Source organism: Tachypleus tridentatus, chromosome 13, assembly GCF_004210375.1.
Source record: "Tachypleus tridentatus isolate NWPU-2018 chromosome 13, ASM421037v1, whole genome shotgun sequence".
Lineage (NCBI taxonomy): Eukaryota > Metazoa > Arthropoda > Merostomata > Xiphosura > Limulidae > Tachypleus > Tachypleus tridentatus.
The window spans coordinates 178,663,969-178,685,954 of record NC_134837.1 but is presented as its reverse complement, the minus strand read 5'-3'; the positions used below and the strand labels follow the sequence as shown (position 1 = coordinate 178,685,954).

Below are 21,986 nucleotides of genomic sequence, written 5' to 3'. Positions count from 1 at the left end.
AACATGGTTTATTTCAATATTTGCAAAACTGAGATTTTCTTTGTAATTATAACATAAAACAATTCAATCATGATTTTGGACTATTGTGTTATGCTATTTTCGAGTATTTTTGAATTATCAAAATGATGCACACCGTAGCACACTGGTAAACCTTTAATTCCAAAACTAGTCTTTGAGGCATTATGGAAACAATTATTGTTGGTTTCGCCTATTGCTTGAAGAGTTTGTTCATTTTTTTACTTTGTTCGTTATAGGTTAAGCCTTGTTGCTCCATGGAAATATAGTAAAACGGGCTTCTCATGTTTTTAGGTTAATCGAACCAGGTCATCACTTTCTTGAATAAGAAAAGGGGGGGATCGTAAAGACATTAAAATAACAATGTACTTATATGTTTAGTAAATACTGTTTTGTGAAAAATGGAGGATTGTTCTTCTCGCACTATAACTTGTTTCTTTCTTGTAAAATATTCGCACAAAGTTACTTTTGAACTGATAGACTAGATGGAAGTCAATGGTCACCATCACTTATTGGAATGTTCGAAACAAGATGTGGACCATTAACCTTCCAATTCACAGTCCCAGCAAAACAAAAGCTGGCCACTCATGGGTCATCTTCCATTTGAAGTGAAGTAAATGCACACAAATGTATCTGTTTGTGTGTTTATGTACAATAAGGGATTTCTTAAAAGCTTTACCGACCGTGGAAAACGTAATTCTGCGTCCAGCAGTCTTTGGAGGTTTTCTTACTAAAGCCCCAGTCATGTACGTCACCAGTAATACTGTTTGATTAACTTATTTATTGTGTGTTTGAACTAATGACCTTTACAACCATAGATCACGTGTTTATTTTTCGCTTCAGCTCGACAGAAAGGTAGACTGAAAAGTTTTTCTTTAAAATCCATTATATCATTTGTAAAACCCCATAACCGAGCACGTTCGCCATTTCAGCTGTGGGTACGTTATAATGTGTCAGTTAATCCCACTACTTGTTGTTAAAATAATAGACCAAAAGATGACAGTAGATGGTATTGACAAGCTGTCTTCCCTCTAGTCTTACACTGCTAATTTAGGGACGGATAGCGTAGATAGATCTCGTATGACTTTGCGCAAAATTCAAAACAAATCTAGTCATTACATCGTCCTTAGAACAACTGATATTTCTACTGCTTTCGTCATGTCGAAAGAACATGTTTATAGGTGAAACTCCCAGAGAGACCAGTCCAGGAAGCCTGGGGTCCTTTCTAAATCAGCCTATAAGCTACTGAAAGGTGGTAACACTTTTTGTTCTTCCTCGTATTTATTTAAAACGCACCATTTTTAAAATATGGAATTCTTGTTTTGAAACAATACTCTTTGAATGGATGCGACAAGAATTATCTGTTGTGAATTCGGCAGCTGAGTTGTTAGAAACACTGATCAGATGTGGTGAATTTTTAATGATACATTTTTAAATATTCAACATAATCTTATTCCTTATAAAAATAAAATGGTGGCTGCAAGTTGAATAAAAAACAGTGGATAAGATTAGAGAAGCGCATCACAACTTTAAATTGACTAATTTGACGGGAGATTTAGAAGATTATAGAATATCAAGAATATTGGTCAAACAAAAATTGGGACATCAAAAGTATGTTGTTATCATAATGTCTTATACACTTCTATAGGTGTGGGAAATGAAATAACTAATTAGATAGAAGAGTGGCTGTATAAGATAAAATAAAGGAAGTTATAAATAGAGTTCAGTAGTTCATTCAATGTCACGTGTGGATACGTCAGGGCTCAGTCTTGGGAATTTTTGCTGTTTTTGATTTACATTAATGACACAGATAAGGGTCAATAAATTACTTAAATTTGCTTATGACATTAAGGTCTTGGGTGTTGGTAGCTGTGAAGAGGATGCTGCTGATTTACAAAAGGATTTAGATGATTTAGTGAGTTTGGCAGATAAATGGCAAATAGGTTTTAATTGTAATAAATGCAATCTCTGAAGCCATCCATGCAGTCTGCTGTTGTTAGTGGAAGAAAAATAAGATTTATGTTGTGCCTAGAGAAATATTCAACACAAGTCTAATGAGGTTATACTTTCATTGCAGAGGTCATTTGTCAGGCCTCATTTGGAGTACTGTGTTCAGTCTTGAGCTCCTTAACTTAGGAAAGTCATTGAATTATTGGAATGGATTCAAAGTCGGGCTATTAGAACAGTGCATGAGATGGAGGATTTGTCAAACAAAGAGAGATTGAGGTATATGAAGTTATTTTCTCTTGAAAAAAAGAAAATTAGAAGTTATCTGATTGAGTGTTGATGAGTCATTATTTCTCATATCTAACCTGTTGACTGCTAAGTATTTCAGCTGCTACAATACAACTCTAATGCATCTTCATTTTGTAACTTTTTCGTGACGCTATTTTGGATCGAGAGTAAAACAATTTGTAAGTAGGTCAAATGCATGTATGATGCTCACATCTAGTGTTGAAGTTAGGTATAATTGAGAACGAATTAACTCGTCCGTGGCACTGTGTTACCGATCGACTGGGACGAGTTATCTACGGCATTGAACAGGTTAATGGCAAAAATATTAGGACTAGAAAACACAAGAATAAATTTTGACACAGTAAGAGTCACGTTCAGTTAAGTTAGTTTTATTTTTGTAACAGGGTGGTTGGACTTTGGATCTGGTTGCCTTATGAAGGCAGTATATTTAAGTGAGTTTACGATAAAATTTTATAATAACTGTTTGAGTGATAAGGGCTAGCATTGAGGTTGTTTTTTATTTAATGGTTTTAGTTTAGTTTAGAGATTGAGACAGCCTAGGCAGACTAATAGGTCCCTTGTTGCCCCGAAACGTTGTGTATTTTATCACGTATATTGCAGTTTTAGAATATTTTATACAATCGAATTTTAGAATAAAAGTATAAATAACATCAACATTATGAGAATTACGTTATCTGAAAACTAGGTTTTTTACGATTTTCTACAAAATACATCAGAGTTACGTGCAAAACATATATTCGTATGAGAAAACAAAATGCGAATACATATTTTCTTTCTAGTGTATGTTCGTCTGTGAGTTAATCTGATTTACTCTCTCTTCAAAAAATGGCACAAGTTTCTTTCGGGGGGCGTGTCTTTTTTTTAAAGAAAATATCAATTCAGTAATAATTTTCGGTCTGCACGTGAAGTACACCGTGCGTGCCAACTGAAACTGAAAATGTATTCAGTATATATCAAATTGATTATGATATTGAAAGGATTTTAAACTTTGCAAATCAGTTTAAAATAACTGACAAGAAATTATAATGAAAGGATCCAATTTCATCATTTTCTTACAATGTCTTATCTGGTGAATCAATATTAAGCTTTAGAGTTTATAATGTTTACGTATAAGGTTCGATCCTCTCGGCAGGCACAGCACAGGCAGGCCAATGGACAGTTCTGCGCTAAAACAAACTAAACACCAATGCTATCAAGAAAAAGTTTAAATATAATCATGTTATTAATGTCATCCATTCTATAAGAAACTGTTAAACGTGAGATATAGAGGAAAGCGTATTGTTGTGTTTGGAAACCGCTGAACAAGATTTTGGAGAATATTTCACGAATACAATACTTGCTTTTCTTCCTCAATATAACTTTGTATCCAAGGGTTATCGTGAAATAATAGGTGTAGTAGTAGGAGATGTCATAATACAACTAAGACGTTAGATAGACGCTAATAACCTGGTTAAAATATTTCAGATCCACAGAGAAAACCTCTGATAGTAAATAGTCATATGGTCTCCAAACTCTCATAAAGTAAAATGGTTTCATCCGGGAATCCTAAACACGCAATTTCGAATGAAAATAGAAAAAAAGAAAATGGCCATGATGGGTACGAATTGTTAAAATTGTACCATACATGGACAAGGCTTAATGAAATGAGTCGGATGAACCATTCAAATAAATTGTTAAAATTGTACCATACATGGACAAGGCTTAATGAAATGAGTCGGATGAACCATTCAAATAAATTGTTAAAATTGTACCATACATGGACAAGGCTTAATGAAATAGTCGGATGAACCATTCAAATAAATGCAAACTTCGGCCCTCGTGTATATACAACATTAGCATTCGTAACACCACTTGAATTATGTGAACCTAAATAAAAAACAAACCACACCGAAGGTGAGAGAGGTCATCACTGCACCTGACTCTTTCATACCCGGAAAGAGATTTAGATCTCGATAACGAAGTAATTAACATGGCCTTTACAGGGGAAAGAAGGTCATTACTGAATATTAGCTTTGACCTCCCAAGGTTACCTGTAAATATCTTTGGCTCTACTTTATGGCCCGGATATGGGTATTGTAATTGTGTCAATGACATTACAAGAATGGCCCAGCATGCTTAGGTGGTTAGAGCGCTTGACTCATAATGTGAGGGTCGCAGGTTCAAATCCCCATCGCACCAAACATGCTCGTCCTTTCAGCCGTGGGGGCAGAATAATGTAACGGTCAATCCCGCTATTCGTTGGTAAAAGAGTAGCTCAAGATTTGGCGGTGGGTGGTGATGACTAGCTGCCTTCCCTCTACTATTACACTGCTAAATTAGGGACAGCTAGCGCAGATAGCCCTCGTGTAGCTTTGTGCGAAATTAAAAAAAAAAAAACATTACAAAAATATCATCACCCTCACTTATGAGGTATTCAACATTTATCAGTGCTGAAAAAACATCAGTGCTAGTGAAAGGAAAACATCGAACCTGGCTCCCATCCCAGATTCCGATAAAAAGAACCCTGTGCCATCCCAGACTCTGATAAAGAGAACCGTGTACACGAATAAAATCACACCCGCCAGTATAAGAGAAAATGAAATGCGTGTGGAAGTTTTGCCAAAAGTTTTGCATCGTATTAAAATAGACAACATTTTCAAGTGTAACCGGATTATTAGATTTCAGAGTCCTGTAATTTGGAAGACGCCCAGTGTACAGTTTGAAAGTGGTCATAACAGTTCTGTTTTAACGAGCAGATTGTTCCGATAAAATACACCTCTCATTTGAAGTAGTTTCAAGTTTTTTTCATAATTATAAGGTTGAATATCACATTATTAGCATGGTTGAATAATTTGACTCAGGAAATACACCCTAAGCATATAAAATAATGACAGGTTTTGAAAGGACATTGACTGGGATCCGATTTCCTGTTGAAATACCCTTAAACTCGTATAAACTTCCTTTTCGTTCCAAACTATCTTAATTCCTATTCTACGAATATCAATAACAAAAGCACGAACTGGAATTTTAACGTATCGAAAGACATATAAAACGCAGTGTTTTCTTGTTTACTTTAGGACATCGTAATGGTCGTCGTTCTTGATTACAATTGTAATTCTTTCTTTTGTTGCCTATCGGCGTGTCAATCTACCACCTGCAGTGTCATGTTTATTTTCATGCACGAGGATCGCTGAATAGAATAAATAAATACTCAACAATGTAAGAATATGCTGCCTTTTGAACTTTTCTCTATTATTATTCTGATGGCCATGGGCATACACTATTTCGAAACCTCTTTTATAAGAACGATAAAGTCTGCTAATGTCACATATGAAAACTCATGACGCCAAGTCGATATCTCTCGCACCTTATGTACTTGATTCACAGTGAATTTCAGACTACTAAACGGCACGATACTGCCAAGAATATACCTATAGATGTGGAGTATGTCACATCCATTTACCGGGAGGGATGTTCGTGTAGTGAGATTAAAAATAAAAAGGCAGAATATTCAAATAAAACGAACCTGTCTGTGTCTTTGCCATGTAAACAGTACAAAGATAGAGTGAATCATTTCGGAGGAAAACTGAATCCATAACCATACACCAAAGCAATCTGAAGCAATAACCTACGATGGAGGACCTTCCGATCCAAAAATATTACTATGAAGCTAGGCTTATCTCCTGGTATCATTAAAAAGATTATGAAACTGTTAAAATTCAAAGGTTTTATATCGTCTAGCTACGCCCCAAATTAATCAAAATATTTAAAAGAAATAAGATTTAAAACTACTGTTCACAATAACCTCATTTATCCTCAAACGCATCATGTGTTTTTGTGTATTTTATTACAGCAAAGCCACATCAGACTATCTGCTGTGTCCACCGAGGGAAGTCGAACCAACCGATTTTAGCGTTGCAAATCCAATATTTATCGCTGTCCCAGCGGAGGACAACTCGTTAAGTCCCACGATTCACTCTCGTGGATTTATGTGCCTCTAGTTTACTTAAAAAGAATTTTGGAAGCTGACGTCCACTTACAGTGAAAAGTATGTCATAGAGTTCGGTCCGAAAATTACCTTGTAAAACCTGTTATAATGGAAATTGTAGTATCAGTAATGTATAATCATATCAATCAAAATGAACACAGTCGGTGATTGATATATAAATACAAGAAAGTACCTTCTTACAAAACTAGTGTAATGAATAACATCTCTTTGGAAATTTATGTTCTTTCCCTTCACGGATTAATACAATTATGTGTGAGAAAGTTGAAGTTGTCACAGCTAATGCCAGAACTAAACTAATTGTGTGTGAAAAAAGTTGAGATTGTCATAGCCAATGTCACGATATCAGGTCATCATATCTTTGTGAACACCTTAAAGAGAACAGCTTGTTGATATAGGGGCTAGATATGAACAATGAAGTAAGGTATTATTCATAATTGAATAATATAAGAACGAGCTGGAAACACCACATTGAGGATATGGTGTTTCAATATTAGGAATATAGTGTGAGGATTTCACTTCCCAGTCACAGTAGCTACATCTGAGGAACATTACGAGGTTTTATTTCCATGGATGAGATCCTGTGTATGAAGGGTGGTTTGAGGATGTTAGTTTCACCAGTTAGAGAGTTAAATGTTTCTTTTGAATTTCGCGCAAACCAACACCAGGGCTACTTGCACCAGCCGTCTCTAATTTAGCATTGAAAGACCAGAAGGAAAGCAGCTCAGCTGGTCATCATCACGAACTTTTGGGTTACTCTTTTTACCAAAGGATTGTGAATGTCACGTCACTCTCTTCTCCTATTAAGAAATATCTGTATCATAGTTTAATGTTCCTCATATCGGGAGGACGTGTGGGGGGATCAGTTTCAAATTTTGAGGGGTATTATTTGCCAACTAAAAGTGGGATTGGTAGTGACATTATGACGCCTCCATGAGAGAAATGGCGACCATATTAGATAAAAGGATTTAAACCCGCGACCTTATCACCAAGTCATACTTGCCACGAAAAGATTACCAAGTAAACAATAAGATTAGTTTTTGAAAACCGTATAACATTCATGGACTGAAATTGAGCATTATAGATAAGAAGATAAAAAAACGAAACATATTACTATACTTTAGAGTTACCGCTTTGAGAATAAACATGTGTCTTATAAAACCTTCCACTTCTACTTATGAATTAATCATAACAACATAGGACCTACTATAAAAACCGTCGCAGCTGTTCCATAAACCTGTAATGTCCGTATATTTAAAGGAACCAGAGTTAGCTGTTCCTATGTAACTTACTAAATGTCGTAAGGTTGAATAACCCTAAATAAATTACGCTGCTTTTAGGAATTAAAAATATTCACATAGTTCATGATGCAGACAGATAGTGAGTGAGTGAAGTATGTTGCCCACGTACTATGTAGCTACTCTGAAACATGAAACAGATACGGTAATTCTGTAAAGTACCACTTAGTGTGAAGTAACTGGCTTCAACTCTCGAATTACCTACTTGTCTCCAAAATGTTCGCAACCCTTGTGACCTAATATATAATATCCTATTGAGTGATTTAAGGTTCTTCCATGTTAAAACATTCTATGTAAATAAATAACTAAAAACAGTAAATAAAACCACAAGTTTGCTAAAGAAGTCGTTAGCAATGACTGGAATTAACAACACAACTGATGGCATTTTGTTTACATTTTATTCTGTGCAATTAGCAAGTACTGGAATTAACAACACAACTGATGGTATTTTGTTTACATTTTCTTCTGTGCAATTAGCAGTGACTGGAATTAACAACACAACTGATGGTATTTTGTTTTGTACAACTGATACATTAACCAACAAAACCAAGGAACTAGGATACAATTTGGAAAATTTTGTTTACAAAGCATCCTGATGGTAATTCAGGGTAAAATTTCTTTCGGTAACAATAAAAACGACCAATGTAATGCCTGTCGTGCACTAGAGATCCATAGAATCATTTCATATTATTAAATCATAGCCCTAATCTTTTATTTAAAATTGCTTTCACAGATTTTGGTTGTATGTTAGTGAGTTGCTATCCTTTTGTTGTTTGTTATAGTAAGTCCAATTTAATTGTTGTTTCTATATAATATTGTGATAATGTTTGTAAGTTGTAAAATACAAAGCTGCACACTATACTATCTGTGGTTAGCCCACCGACGGTATCGAAATCCTAATTTTAGTGTTATAAGACGCTGAAGCAACTGGTATCATGAGGTAATGTAAACTTTGACTTAAATAATATTGGCGGTAAATGCAGTTCACTTAATTAATCTATTTCGCACCATAAGATCGTTATTCATGACAACTGGTAATATAAACAGCACCAAGATCGCCACTGTCTCTGTCTTATCACAGTCGACATGATGAGTTTTGACACTGGGTGAAAGGCATGCATCGTCGGAACTTATTATAAAAGATGTATTGTGGTTATAATTTTCTAAATGTACACTACACATCCCTCTTTGTTCTCACCCGTTAAGTCCTACTAGTTGTGGGTGGGTGTTTTAAATAGAAGTTCAGGGTGTTAGATGTTTCCATAGAGACAAGTGAGAACGTGGACTTGACGAGGACGAATAGATAATTTACTCAGGCAGTGAATGTGAGAGTTCATGGTTCGCATACCGCTGTTGCTTCGTGATTTGGTGCTGTATAAAAGTGTTAATAAAATATCAGTAATCATATAGATAAAAGTAGCTTAGAAACTGCTGTGTGTGACGTTGCCTAGCTGCTGTTCCTCCATTCTCTGGTTCAAACACGCACAATTACTCTTGTGTGAGCTTCGCGTAAAATTCATAAAATAACTATGCAACAAGTGACAACCGATTGTGGTGTATTCTAGGGCGTAATGCATATATATGAGTGAGATCACGGCTAGTTTACCCAATTAAGTGATGATCGATCTTTGCGCAATATGGTCATTAAGTTGACCATCTTAAACACGAGTCCTTGAAGGCCACGGATCGTCCAAAAAAAAAAAAAGAGAAAGAAATCCTGATTAAATTATCATAGAAAATTTTGTAGACTTATTTGCATTCATCGGGTGTCAACATCGTCTACAAAGGCTAAGGGTGAAACAAGACTTTTCCTAACGTTGTCTACCAACTAGTCTAAAGTATGCCTGATATATGCTTAGACTTTATCCATTGTTAAAGGGGTCCTCTGCTGGTACAGCGGTAATTCTATGGATTTACAACGCTAAAATCAGGGGTTCGATTCACCTCGGTGGGATCAGCAGATAGCCCGATGGGGCTTTGCTATAAGGAAACATACATAATTCCACTGTCAAAGGAACTTGAATGTGGAACTGAATGTCATATGGTACCAAATACGAATCATTTAGAAACGTTTTAACACTTTGTATTTGAGGCTATTCGTGTGTCATGAGTTGTATTATAGAAATATTTTCAATAAACTGTTTCATTAACTGTTTTGAGTAAGTAAAATATGTTACACCATATTCTCTGATTTTAGCCGTTTCTTATTTGGTTTGAGTGTTGGCTTTCTAATAGTTTTTGCTATTTTTCACGTAGTTACACATTGATAATTTTAATGCAAATTCTACTTAAACAGAAATAATATAGAATTAACAGAACACAGGATGAATTTCTAAGTTCACTTCTAAACTGTATAAAACAGCCAGTAAGTAGTGCTAAGAGTGTTTGTTTGTAGCTAAGACCAAAGCTACATGTTTGCTCTGCCCACCACGGGGTTGAAATCCGGTTACTAGCATCGTAAGCCAGCAGACATGCCACATGACCCTAATAGTGAGTTTCAAAAATTATTAAAAGTTATAGTGATGTTACGAACATGCGCAGTCCATTCTACATCATAATCCTACTTTGTATAAGATATGTTTATAACCGTTAATGTATATAATGGTATTATCTAAGAATAAGATAGCCCAAAACGCTGTGTTAAAGTATATAAAAAAGTCAAATGTATGTTTAATGTTCTAGTTTCAGTGAGAGCTTCCCAGCAGCACAGCAGCATGTCTGCGGACTTATGTCGCCATAAACTGAGTTTCGATACCCGTGGCAGGCAGAGTACAAGTAGCCCTTACATGCAAACAAACCAAACCAGTTTTCGAGAGTTTTTTGTTTTTTTTTCAAACCCCGTTTATGTCCACTTTCATCTCTTTCTCTCTTTTGATTTTAATGGTCTGAATCATTGTTCAACTGACACACTCCCTCCCTTTACCGGGATTCCCACGAGCCTTCTAGCAGCTATATGTACTAAATAGAATTTAATTATAATGGAATTCCTATACAGTTTTAACGTACTTGCCCAGTTATGTTTCTTGTTTCTACCATGTTGTTCGTTGCATTGAAATGGAAGAACAGATACTTAGAAATCCCTGAAAATGACTGACTTCAGTGTTACTTCAACAGTGATTTTTTTCCCCTTTTTGTGTCATTTATTTATTTATTCAAATCAACGGGTAAGTCGCAACTGTATAAAACCCCATATACGATACCTAATTCATCCTTGAAAAGCAAGGTCTATTTATCGAGTGTGAAGTTATCGTGTTTCTTGAATGTATTCTGTATGTATTATATTTACGATTACTTAGGAAAATATATTTTGTGATACGTATAAAACGTTTTAGTAAATTAGGCTTAAGGAAGCCAAAACAACTTTGTGATATCTGTGAACTTAAAAAATATAAAACAATGCATCTCCGTTGCACTGTTATGTGCGTACAAGTATTTCCATATAGTTGTGTATTTTTACACGGGTTGTTCTGTGTTAAGAGTTCGAACTTTCACTGAGATAGGGGGTACGTATTGTATATAAGCGGTATATATATATATATTTAATTAAGCTTTGGATTTTAACAATGTTCGTTCCCGACTGAGACAGGAAACAAGTGAATGAAAAGCTATAACAACACATTTTTACTGGTACCTGTCCAACTTAGTAAGTTCAATTTATTTAGTTCGCTTGTCATATTATTTGGTCATGACATCCGTTAGTACATATCCGTTTCCTACAGTTCTTTTCAAAATAGAAAATAAAGTAGAATTAAAATATTTTCGAGGCCCGGCATGGCCAGGTGGTTAAGGCATTCGACTCGTAATCTGAGGATCGCGGGTTCGAATCCCCGTCACATCAAATATGCTTGCCCTTTCAGCCGTGGGAGTATTATAATGTGACGGTCAATCCCACTGTTCGTTGGTAAAAGAGTAGCCCAAGTGTTGGCGGTGGGTGGTGATGACTAGCTACCTTCGCTCCAATCTTACAGTACTAATTCAGAGACGACTAGTGCAGCAAGCCCTCGTGTAGCTTTGCGCGAAATTCAATCCAAAACATTTTCAAGGCTGGACTAAATCTGAGTTTTGTTCCTTATGCCTAACGACCATGCTTTTCCTATTCTACGTTTTGACGCAATAAGTTTATTCTCTTTCTTCCATGTTTTAAATTTAGGTTAACTTCCTCACAGATCTGGTGAAAAGTTCACACATATAACGCCCTTTGTACTTTCGTTCCGTGGAGGTTACTTTGTTTTCTATGTTTCATACAGTTTTTCCTTTGTTGCCACGATACGTGTATTTATTTCACTTAAATTTGATACAGAATAACATTCACACGTTGTTGATCCCAAACCTTGAAGGTCACTAGTTTTTATTGTTGAAATATTATGGTAAAACAGCTCAATAATTATAAAGGTAATTCAATCTTGCTCATTTTTGCTATATCTAGTGCAATATTTAAAAACTGGTAAAAAACAAAAAACTGAATGGGCTGGGTTTTACTCTCTGAGGTGACGCTTTAATTGTAGCGATTTTCTAATGGATTAAATATGTGTGTGTGTTTTCTTATAACAAAGCCACATCGTGCTATCTGCTGAGTTCACCGAGGGGAATCGAAGAAAACCCCTGATTTTAGCGTCGTAAATCCGTAGCGGGGGACGGATTGATATGTGTATTTACATTTATTCCACAAATAATCAGTAACCTTCTTCTGATAAAAGGTTAAACTAATGAAACTTTGGGCTCTCGTGTATTGAAACACCAGAAAAACACTGTTGCTTCAACGTGAGAAAATGATTTTACAAATGTTGAAACATTTTACGACAAAAACGTTAATACAAATTTTGAAGTAATTAAATAAGGAAAACTTGGCACAGATTTTCTTCGCTCACTTTTTCCCACATTTAATTCAAACGTTTTCAAATAAAAAATGACATTCTTCCTTAGTAATACATGTTTAATAATATGGTATTTAACGGGAAATTTCCATCTTGCTAACGAGTTCGATAAAAACAAAGGTTAGTAAATACAACAAATCAACCTTGATATCCCTACAGGTCTAAAATTCAACATTTTAAATAGGAACAATTTCCTCGTGAATATTTTCTTATGTTTGGTACTTTTACATTTATTTGATTCTAAATTAATCAATATTAATCTTATGATGTGACAACATGTCTGATCAGCAGAGATTCACAGCAACTGATTTGATAGTTTGAAGTTCAACAACTTGTAACGTTCGACTCAGTGTGACCCACACTCCTTGTTGTCTTACGAACTGACAGGTAATTCTTAATATTCCTAAACATGGGAATACTAAATTTATATTGGCTGTTCTCGGAGTACAATGAAAGAGTCATCAACGTATCTATTATGAAGTAAAGGCTTACACTGCGGCATACAGGACTGTAACCAGTTTTGTTTCGCGATAAGAAGAAGTTCAATTAGTTAATAAAGGAGCAAGTGGTGAGTCCATGACTGCACCATAAACTTGATCACATATCTTATTATTAAACACAAAATAATATTTTTTGATTGCAACTTTCGGTAGTTCTGAGAATTGATTTTCAGTTAAACTGCTAACCTTATTGTCATCATTAAATAATAAATCACTTGTTACTTTGGTTGCTTATCAAGAGGGATCAATATCAAAACTGATGACGCATACACATAAATCTAATCAACCTGATTTGATATCGAGTCTTTTCTCAAGCCTGTACTACACTTTTGAGGGAGCAATGATCAGCGAAAGGTCAGAAAGATACACCTTGACCTCTGAACTATAGAAGTTTTAAAAACTCATGAGTGAAAGTAAAAGTAAAAAAGAATGAATAACAAACAACGTGACAACCACGCTAAAAACTTACGTATATTCGGTGGCGACGAGGACTTTCGTTTAATATCATACCGTATATGTAATAGTGGTTGAAATGCTAGCTATCTTATGAAAATGTACAAACATGTATATATATATAGAATGTTAATACTCAACAGTCAAGTAAATTCAAACAAACAATAGGAAGAACTGCGTTAAAAGCAACAAATCCAAACTTCTGACTAATGTCTGCACAAATCAAAACGATCCCCGAGCTACAGGCTATAATGTAGGATATGAAATGTACCCTAGGTTTTGGAGGTAAATGAGGAAGTATGACCCACGTTTCATTGGGGATACGTCGTCTGTCAGTTCGCTGGTCTCACACGAAGATGCTTGGTTTCAGTATCATTTCACGTGAATTAATGTTATTCATCCTTCAGAAGAGCTGGTGTGAACTTTGGTGAATGAACTCGACACATACACACACTGACAACGTCATTTCTGAGTTAACGTCATTATCTCAAGGTATTGCAGAAGTAACATTAAACGTGTCTCAACCTTCTAAAATCTCGTCTCATTTAATAAGTTTTGATTACTAAACGTGCTGGCCCGGCATGACCAAGCGCGTTAAGGCGTGCGTCTCGTGATCTGAGGGTCGCGGGTTCGCATCCCCATCGCGTCAAACATGCTCGCCCTTTCAGCCGTGGGGGCGTTATAATGTGACGGTCAATCCCACTATTCGTTGGTAAAAGAGTAGCCCAAGAGTTAGCGGTGGGTGGTGATGACTAGCTGCCTTCCCTCTAGTCTTACACTGCTAAATTAGGGACGGATAGCACAGATAGCCCTCGAGTAGCTTTGTGCGAAATTCAAAAAACAAACAAACTAAACGTACTTTCAACTTAAGTTTTGTTCAAATTAGTTAAACTAAAATGGTTCGTATTGAATTTACACGCCGTTTACAGTTCCAAAATTAGCCTGGGAAGGAAAACCTATTTGGAATTATTATACCAACTTTTCGAACAGCTAATTTGTATATGAAAACCAATAAAGTGTAATGATGTTGTTTTATTTTATGGAAGTTTTGTAATATATCGTTTGTTTAATATATCTACTTCTTTATTATTGATATGATATTACACTGTGAGTTCAGTATATTTGTTTATAATTGACATAAATATCTCAACCTAAAGAATCTCGTGATATATTGGTCACAACTGATGAAACAATGCGTTTTTCATTTTATAAGTACGAACGCTAGAGTAATATATTCATTTAGCTATACTCATTACTAGGTTTATTTTGATGTTAAGTTACTAGTTTACTCTGACTGGAAATTAATTTTGACTAAAAACGTACCATTCGTCGAACACAGACCATAGTCTGGAATATTGTCTCAGTTGTGACAGTACGTTGTCTTCATACATCCAAGTTTGAAAATATTTGCAACATATTTAGCATCTCTTTAATGTAAAAAAAAATATTATGATGACAGGGATTTATCGGTAATAAACGTTTTGGAACCTGGGTGGTTGGAGATAAGATACCTTGTTAATTAGAGATAAAATACCGTGTTAGTTAGAGATAAGATATCTTGTAGGTTAGAGATAAGATACCTTGTTAGTTAAAGATAAGATACCTTGTTGGTTAAAGGTAAGATATATTGTAGGTTAGAGATAAGATATCTTATTGGTTAGAGGTAAGATATCTTGTAGGTTAGAGATAAAATATCTTATTGGTTAGAGGTAAGATATCTTGTAGGTTAGAGATAAAATACGTTGTCAGTTAGAGGTAAGATACTTTGTTAGTTATAGATAAGATACTTTGTTAGTTATAGATAAGATACTTTGTTAGTTATAGATAAGATACTTTTTTGTTAGAAGTAAGATATCTTGTAGGTTAAAGATAAGATACCTTGTCAGTTAGAGGTAAGATACTTTGTTAGTTATAGATAAGATACCTTGTTGTTAGAAGTAAGATATCCTGTAGGTTAGAGATAAGATACCTTATTATTAGAAATAAGATATCTTATAGGTTAGAGGTAAGATTCCATGTTGGTTAGAAGTAAGATATCTTGTGGGTTAGAGATAAGATGCCTTGTTGGTTGGAGGTAAGATATATTGTAGACTAGAGATAAGATATCTTATTGATTAAAGATATCTTGTAGGTTAAAGGTAAGATATCTTGTAGGTTAGAGGTAAGATGCCTTGTGATTAGAGATGTGGCCGAAACAATAGTAGAACGTAATGACTAAATATCCTTAAAACCTGTTTACGTCTCAATCACCTGCGTTAGCCTAAACACGTGTTCTACATTTTTAAAAAAATGCTACTTTGAAACAGATACAGCGTGACTGTCTTTAGGGTTAGAGCATGACTCCAAGGTGAACCCGTACAACACTTAAAAAAATAATATAGGCGTACTTTGAAACAGATACAGCGTGACTGTCTTTAGGGTTAGAGCATGACTCCAAGATGAATCCGTATAACACTTTAAAAAAGAATATAACAGTACACACTAAATTACTATAATGCCTAACATAGCTCTGAACACTCACTCACTATTTGTTTAGAGTTCTACCTTTGTTACTTTTACGTGACACTTATCACGAGATCTTTGTCACAATCATTAGAGGCGTTATTTAAATGTGTGACAATAAAAATTAGTTAACAGTTAATTATAAGGCATATTGATAATTTTGAATGATCACAGAAGACTACTAAGACAAGTTTAATAAATTAACGGAATTTTCAAACATTATTTTTGAGTTGTATGTGTTATTTAATTGTACAAAATTAAACAAGGTCTGTTTGAAAAGTTTCTCTGTATACTTTTCAAAGCTAACCAAATTAAGAAGATCAAAAATTATGACGTCATAAATAGCTTTAGTAAATAATTCAAATTTATTGTTTGCATACGGATTTTTCTTCTTAATAAAAAACTATTCATTAAATGTTAAAACTACTGAAGACTGTTTGTTTGTTTTTGAATTTCGCGCAAAGAAAGGTTTCACCAGAGCTATCTGCGCTAACTGTGCCTAATTTAGCAGTGTAAGACTAGATGAAAAGCAGCTATTCATCACCATTTACCGCCAACTTTTGGGATACTCTTTTACTAACGAATAGTGGGATTGACTGTCACTTATAACGCCCTCACGGCTGAAAGGGCGAGCATGTTTGGTGTGACTGTGATTCGAACCCGCAATCATTAAATTATGAGTCGAGCCAGAAGACTGAGTACGTTATATGAAAACAATTTTGAATATGCAAAATAGTCACGTGACTACGACGGCTGATATGAGGAATGATGTGTATCAGAACTACAGTTTCACATTGTTTGGCGTTTCGCAGGTTGATGCTACCGAAAAACTGATCACTTTAGGAAAGGGTAGGACAGCCCTATAGGATGAAAAACATACATACATGCAAATCAGAAAGATTTGTTACTGTTAGAGACATTCATTGTACTTAAATGGTGTTAGCAAACAAAGAATGTAGATCATGTTTGAAAACTAGGACTATGCAAAAAAATTCCTGAAACCACATAAATCCATATCCTAGTCGTGATAAGTAAAGTGCGACATTTGAGAACTGATGAGAAACTATGATCACAAAGGTAAGAAAGTCAAAATTGTTCATGTGCTCCAGGCAACAGAACGCAACATGATTAAGAAGGATCGTTGTCTCTAAGGAAAAAAAAACACAAAAAATGATACAGTTTACATTCACACAAGATGCTTCCACGATATATCCTTCTACGGTCACATACCGCAAAGAACCGGAGAATCGAACGTGTACCCGTACTATTCCGTACAAAAACATATCGGTCAGATTGCCGGACGCAACACTTACAAATTTCTGTGCAATGGGAGTTTTGAAACTCATATTGGGAAAACATCCTCCTCGTATATTGGATGTCTTATAGAAATCAAGCAGTAATGAGGGGTATGCGTTGAACACGACATCTTTACGACGAAGCCTTTTGCTATGGAAATTTCGCTGTAGGACTATTGTCAAGATGCACGGTAGTTAGATAGAACACGTCCTAACATGGCTATATGGACTGTAACGACGTGGTGAAATTTCATAACAGTTTTAATATAATGTATTCAATCTCTGTATAATACAGAATTAAGTACAAAACAAGCAGAGGGATGATATTAAAAACTTGTTATTATGTGTTGTGTCGTTAGGAAGTTTTTAATCTCACTTTTCATTTATCTTACGTTTATGACCTTAATCTGTTTTACCACATCCTTCACAGTATGTCTGACAGCATTATTCAAGTTCTATGTTTCATCTCGTTTAGAGTATCGATGGGATGAGTTTGGTAACGAAACCATACTGGCAGACCATACTAGACAACCAGTCAATCATACTTCACGATCGGATGATGACAGACGCTGTCCAGTCACCCAGGATTCAATCAGAACACAGCTATTCCCTATCAGTTTCAGATGATCTTCCTGATTCTCCCCTTAGCATCACTCCACACATGAAGCTGGATGATTATGGTAAAGGTAGGGTTAGCAACTCAACTGATCGTCGAACGATTTACTCACTTTTTGTGGTTAAAGCTAATTTAAGAAGGTTTAGGGAGGTAGCGACACTCGACGCTATTTTTTTATGCTCATGACTTATGTATTGAATCGCACAAAAATATACATATATATATCTGAAGAGGGACAATACTTATGACGAAATAAAAATCGAAATCCTTATCGAATATAGAGATCATATTTTTATACTTATGTAACTCTTTCGAAACATAGACAAAAATAATTCTTTTCAACTGTAGAGACCATCTTTTCATACCGATTCACTTGACTTATGGTTTGCTTAAAACGCATTTCCTATTTGATTGTTTGGAATTAATTACAAAGCTACATACACAATGGGCTATCTGTGCTCTGTCCACCACGGGTATTGAAACACGGTTTGTAGCTGTGTTAGTCCGCAGACCTTCCGCTGTGCCACTGGGGGAGCCTTAAAATGCAACAGTGAGGTATTTCTCTGTCACGTTAACATAGAAAATGTCATAAATATGAGGCTTAGCTAATATCTTATAATTCACAAAAGCGTAGTAACTTATGCACACCTGTCTTTACTATCATTGTTTTCCTGTTAATAAGAACATGCAATTGGTCAGCAGAAAGAGCTGTCAACCAACATGCCAGAGTACCTAATAATTAACATGTGTCACACGTGATACAACGCAAAACAAGTATTCGCAGTTCTTAGTCTTCCACAATGTTGATCATAACTTGTTATCATCGGCTTGTGTTGCGGATGTCCTGTTAAGAGGTTTGAAATCACAGTGAAGCTTACGTTAGCGTGGGCTCATGAAATGCCATGTAGAGGTTACACATTGTCGTGTGCTACACAGACACAAGAATGTGGCCTAGTTATAGCACAGTGAGTTCACATTCCAGTTCGACGTGTGCCTTAACGATTGCAACGTGTTTAAACTTCTTGGTTAGTTTTTTTATTTCATAAGTTAAAACACGCGCGCACATATTTTTTCTAATAATATCAGTTTCCTTAACCGTAACAGTATTACAGATATGGTTTATTTTTTGAAAGAGTATTTTGTTGGTATTTCACGTAATTACAAAAACTGAAAAACATTCCATTGTACTACAAAAATAAAAGTATATTTTGAGCACGTGATTCCATTGTCACTCTTCTTCCAGTAGTTCAGCGGTTAATCTGAAGGCTTGCAATGCTAAAGATCCGGGTTTCGATACCCCTGGTAGCAACAGAAGAGATAGCCTATTGAATAGCTTTGCCCCTAACAACAAAAACATTTATTACTGAAGCAAGTATTTTTATTTAACAAAAGTGTAATTAATTTACATCAGATTCAAGTAAAATATTAGTATTACTATACATCAGAGATTAATGTATATATATGTGCATGCATATATATAAATATATAAATCAAACACTTATCAGCAAACAAAAAGAAAAAAATGCTGAGTGTTACACGCGTCGTGACATTTGTGCAATGCGCTAAAGCTTGACAGGTCATTTTATTCTGCAGAACTAATGACAAATGAACGTTGCACATGGTGACTTCGTATACACCCTCTGAATCTTCTCTTTCAAAACCTCACAGTTAATGTGGCTAAATAAATGAACAATGTACATAGTGAAGTGACTTTGTATACACCCTCTGAATCTTCTCTTTACCTTACAGTTAATGTGGCTAAATAAATGAACGTTGTACATAAATAAATGAACGTTGTACATAGTGAAGTGACTTTGTATACACCCTCTGAATCTTCTCTTTCAAAACCTTACAGTTAATTTGGTTAAATAAATGAACGTTGTACATAGTGAAGTGACTTTGTATACACCCTCTGAATCGTCTCTTTCAAAACCTCACAGTTAATTTGGTTAAATAAATGAACGTTGTAAGTGGTGAAGAGAAGTCGTATATCCCATCTGAAACTTTTCTACTATAACCTCACAGTTAGCATGGTTAAATAAATGAAGTTTGTACGGTTACTTCGTGTGTTGTAATTGAAACGTTTCTTTCCTAACCTCGTAGTTATCATGGTTGAATAAACAGACGTGCTTCATGCTTGGCTCATCGTTGTACCAAAATAAAAACAAACAAATTAAAAGATCATTTCACTGTGTTTTATCCATTATTATTTTTTACATCTCTGTGAACACTAATTTGTAATGCGGTCGTAAAAGTTTGTTTTTGATGTGAACGCAAGGGAGACGCGAAAATGTATGCGGGTCAACGACTTAACGCAAGCCTTGAACGCATTGCGTGTGGTAGTTCTTGAAGGTTGACGACCACGAAACCTTGAACCTTGTCATCGTGAAGGTGCGTTTGTGTTATGTGTTTCCGGTAAAAAATGTTACCAAACGATTTACTATTTTTGAATACATAAATTCATATGCTTCCAAATCATAGATCTATATACAACCTATTACACGCTCTTTGATGGAACTGGTGACAAAACAGGTTCTAACATTAGGTTGATATACAAGCAGTTCGTACATTCCTACATATCAATTTGAAACATGAGTTTCTATACGTCTCTTTCTTTAGTAAATTTGTCTTGTTTGTTTACTAGTTCGTTATACATTTAGATATGTATAATTACTGCACTTATTTTTCTTTCTGATTTACTAATGTTTATTTAGTTATTATGCTGTTTATCTGACATTATTTTGTATCTACACATTGTCATTTAGTATTTTATTTACTTAACCTCTATTCATCCGCCATACGTTATTTCCTACATTATTATAAGTTTATTTATATTCAGTTCAAAGAAATTGTGTATTGAACCTATATAGTTTTTCTCTTTGTTTCTTTGGAACCTTCATTTATTTTACATGCCATCTACCTACCTCTCTCTGATTGAAATTTATCAGCCTAGTCTAGGTACTAGGTCAAAAATCTCAGAGTCACTTTGATTTAAGTGACTGCATTGTTTTTAATTTAAATAAAAGAGTAAATACACTGATGTAATATTGCATATTATTAAAATACTCAACGTTTTTAATTGTACACTAGAAAATGTCAATTGTTTGAATATTTAGACTAATTACATTATTATATACCTACGTTTTCTTAGATTCTGTAAAATTACTGTTGCGGAAGTCGGCCGGCTTGTAATATATAGAAGTGTGATGGTAACACAAAAAAACTGTGCGTAGCGTTACGACCTCCAAGTTCACTCAAAGAAACTTTACTTTGATCATCATTCCACTACGCAAAATCCTCCAGGGAGCATTAACCCTCTAATCCTTCCATATCTTACGGGGGTCTTATTTGTGTATGCTGTAATAGACCGTTCGTTCGCACGTGCAAACTCCTTCACAAATCTCTCTCTCGAGGTCCCACTCGCTCTTTCCACAACCGACAAGTACGGAGGTGAATTCTTGTCAAGTGTATACTTGAAAATATGTAAAAAAAATATCTTGAAGTCAACGCACTACCTATCGTGGGCTTAAACGTAACATTGTAAACGCTTTATCCCTGCACAGTGTTTATTCTTACCAGTCACGGTGCAAGTTTTTTATCAATGGCCTCTCTTTATTTTAAGTATGTTGTTAAATATATTGACGAAAATTACTACAGTTAAGTAATCTGACAACACAAACAAATAATGTTTCAGTTGGCAATGTGGTGGACTTGTTAAATCATTTTGTTTGTCAAGCTAATGCAACATGTAACAGAGAACAAAGTACCTTCACATGTTTTGTGATATTTTAAAAGTGTTTGTTTTTAGTACCTTCACTTGGTTTAGTGATATTTTAAAAGTGTTTGTTTTTAGCGCCTTTATTTGGTTTAGTGATATTTTATAAGTGTTTATTTTTTAGCGATATTCTGAAAGTGTTTGTTTTTGGTACCTTCATTTGTTTTAGTAATATATTAAAAGTGTTTATTTTAGTACCTTCACTTGTTTTACTGATATTTTAAAAGTGTTTTAATACCTTCACTGCTTTTAACGATTGACATTTTAAAAGTGTCTGTTTTTAGTACCTTCACTTGTTTCAGTGATATTTAAAAGTGTTTATTTTAGTGCCTTCATTTGTTTTGTCACCCGCTGGTACAGTAGTAAGTCTACTGATTTACAATGCTGAAACCATGGGTTCGATTCCCCTTGGTAGAC

At 35.0% G+C, this 21,986-nt stretch overlaps 1 protein-coding gene across 4 annotated transcripts in view; it reads left to right on the top strand.

Annotated features, from left to right (window-relative positions):
- LOC143235979 (cyclic AMP response element-binding protein A-like) overlaps nucleotides 1-21,986 on the top strand; it is a 75,898-nt gene that overhangs the window by 22,462 nt on the left and 31,450 nt on the right. For 3 of the 4 annotated variants that reach the window (XM_076474123.1, XM_076474121.1, XM_076474122.1), the window contains exon 2: nucleotides 17,654-17,864. In XM_076474123.1, coding sequence (XP_076330238.1) covers nucleotides 17,654-17,864 — 211 coding nt within the window. The remainder of the gene's footprint in view (nucleotides 1-17,653; nucleotides 17,865-21,986) is intronic. The other variant, XM_076474124.1, reaches the window with a different exon arrangement.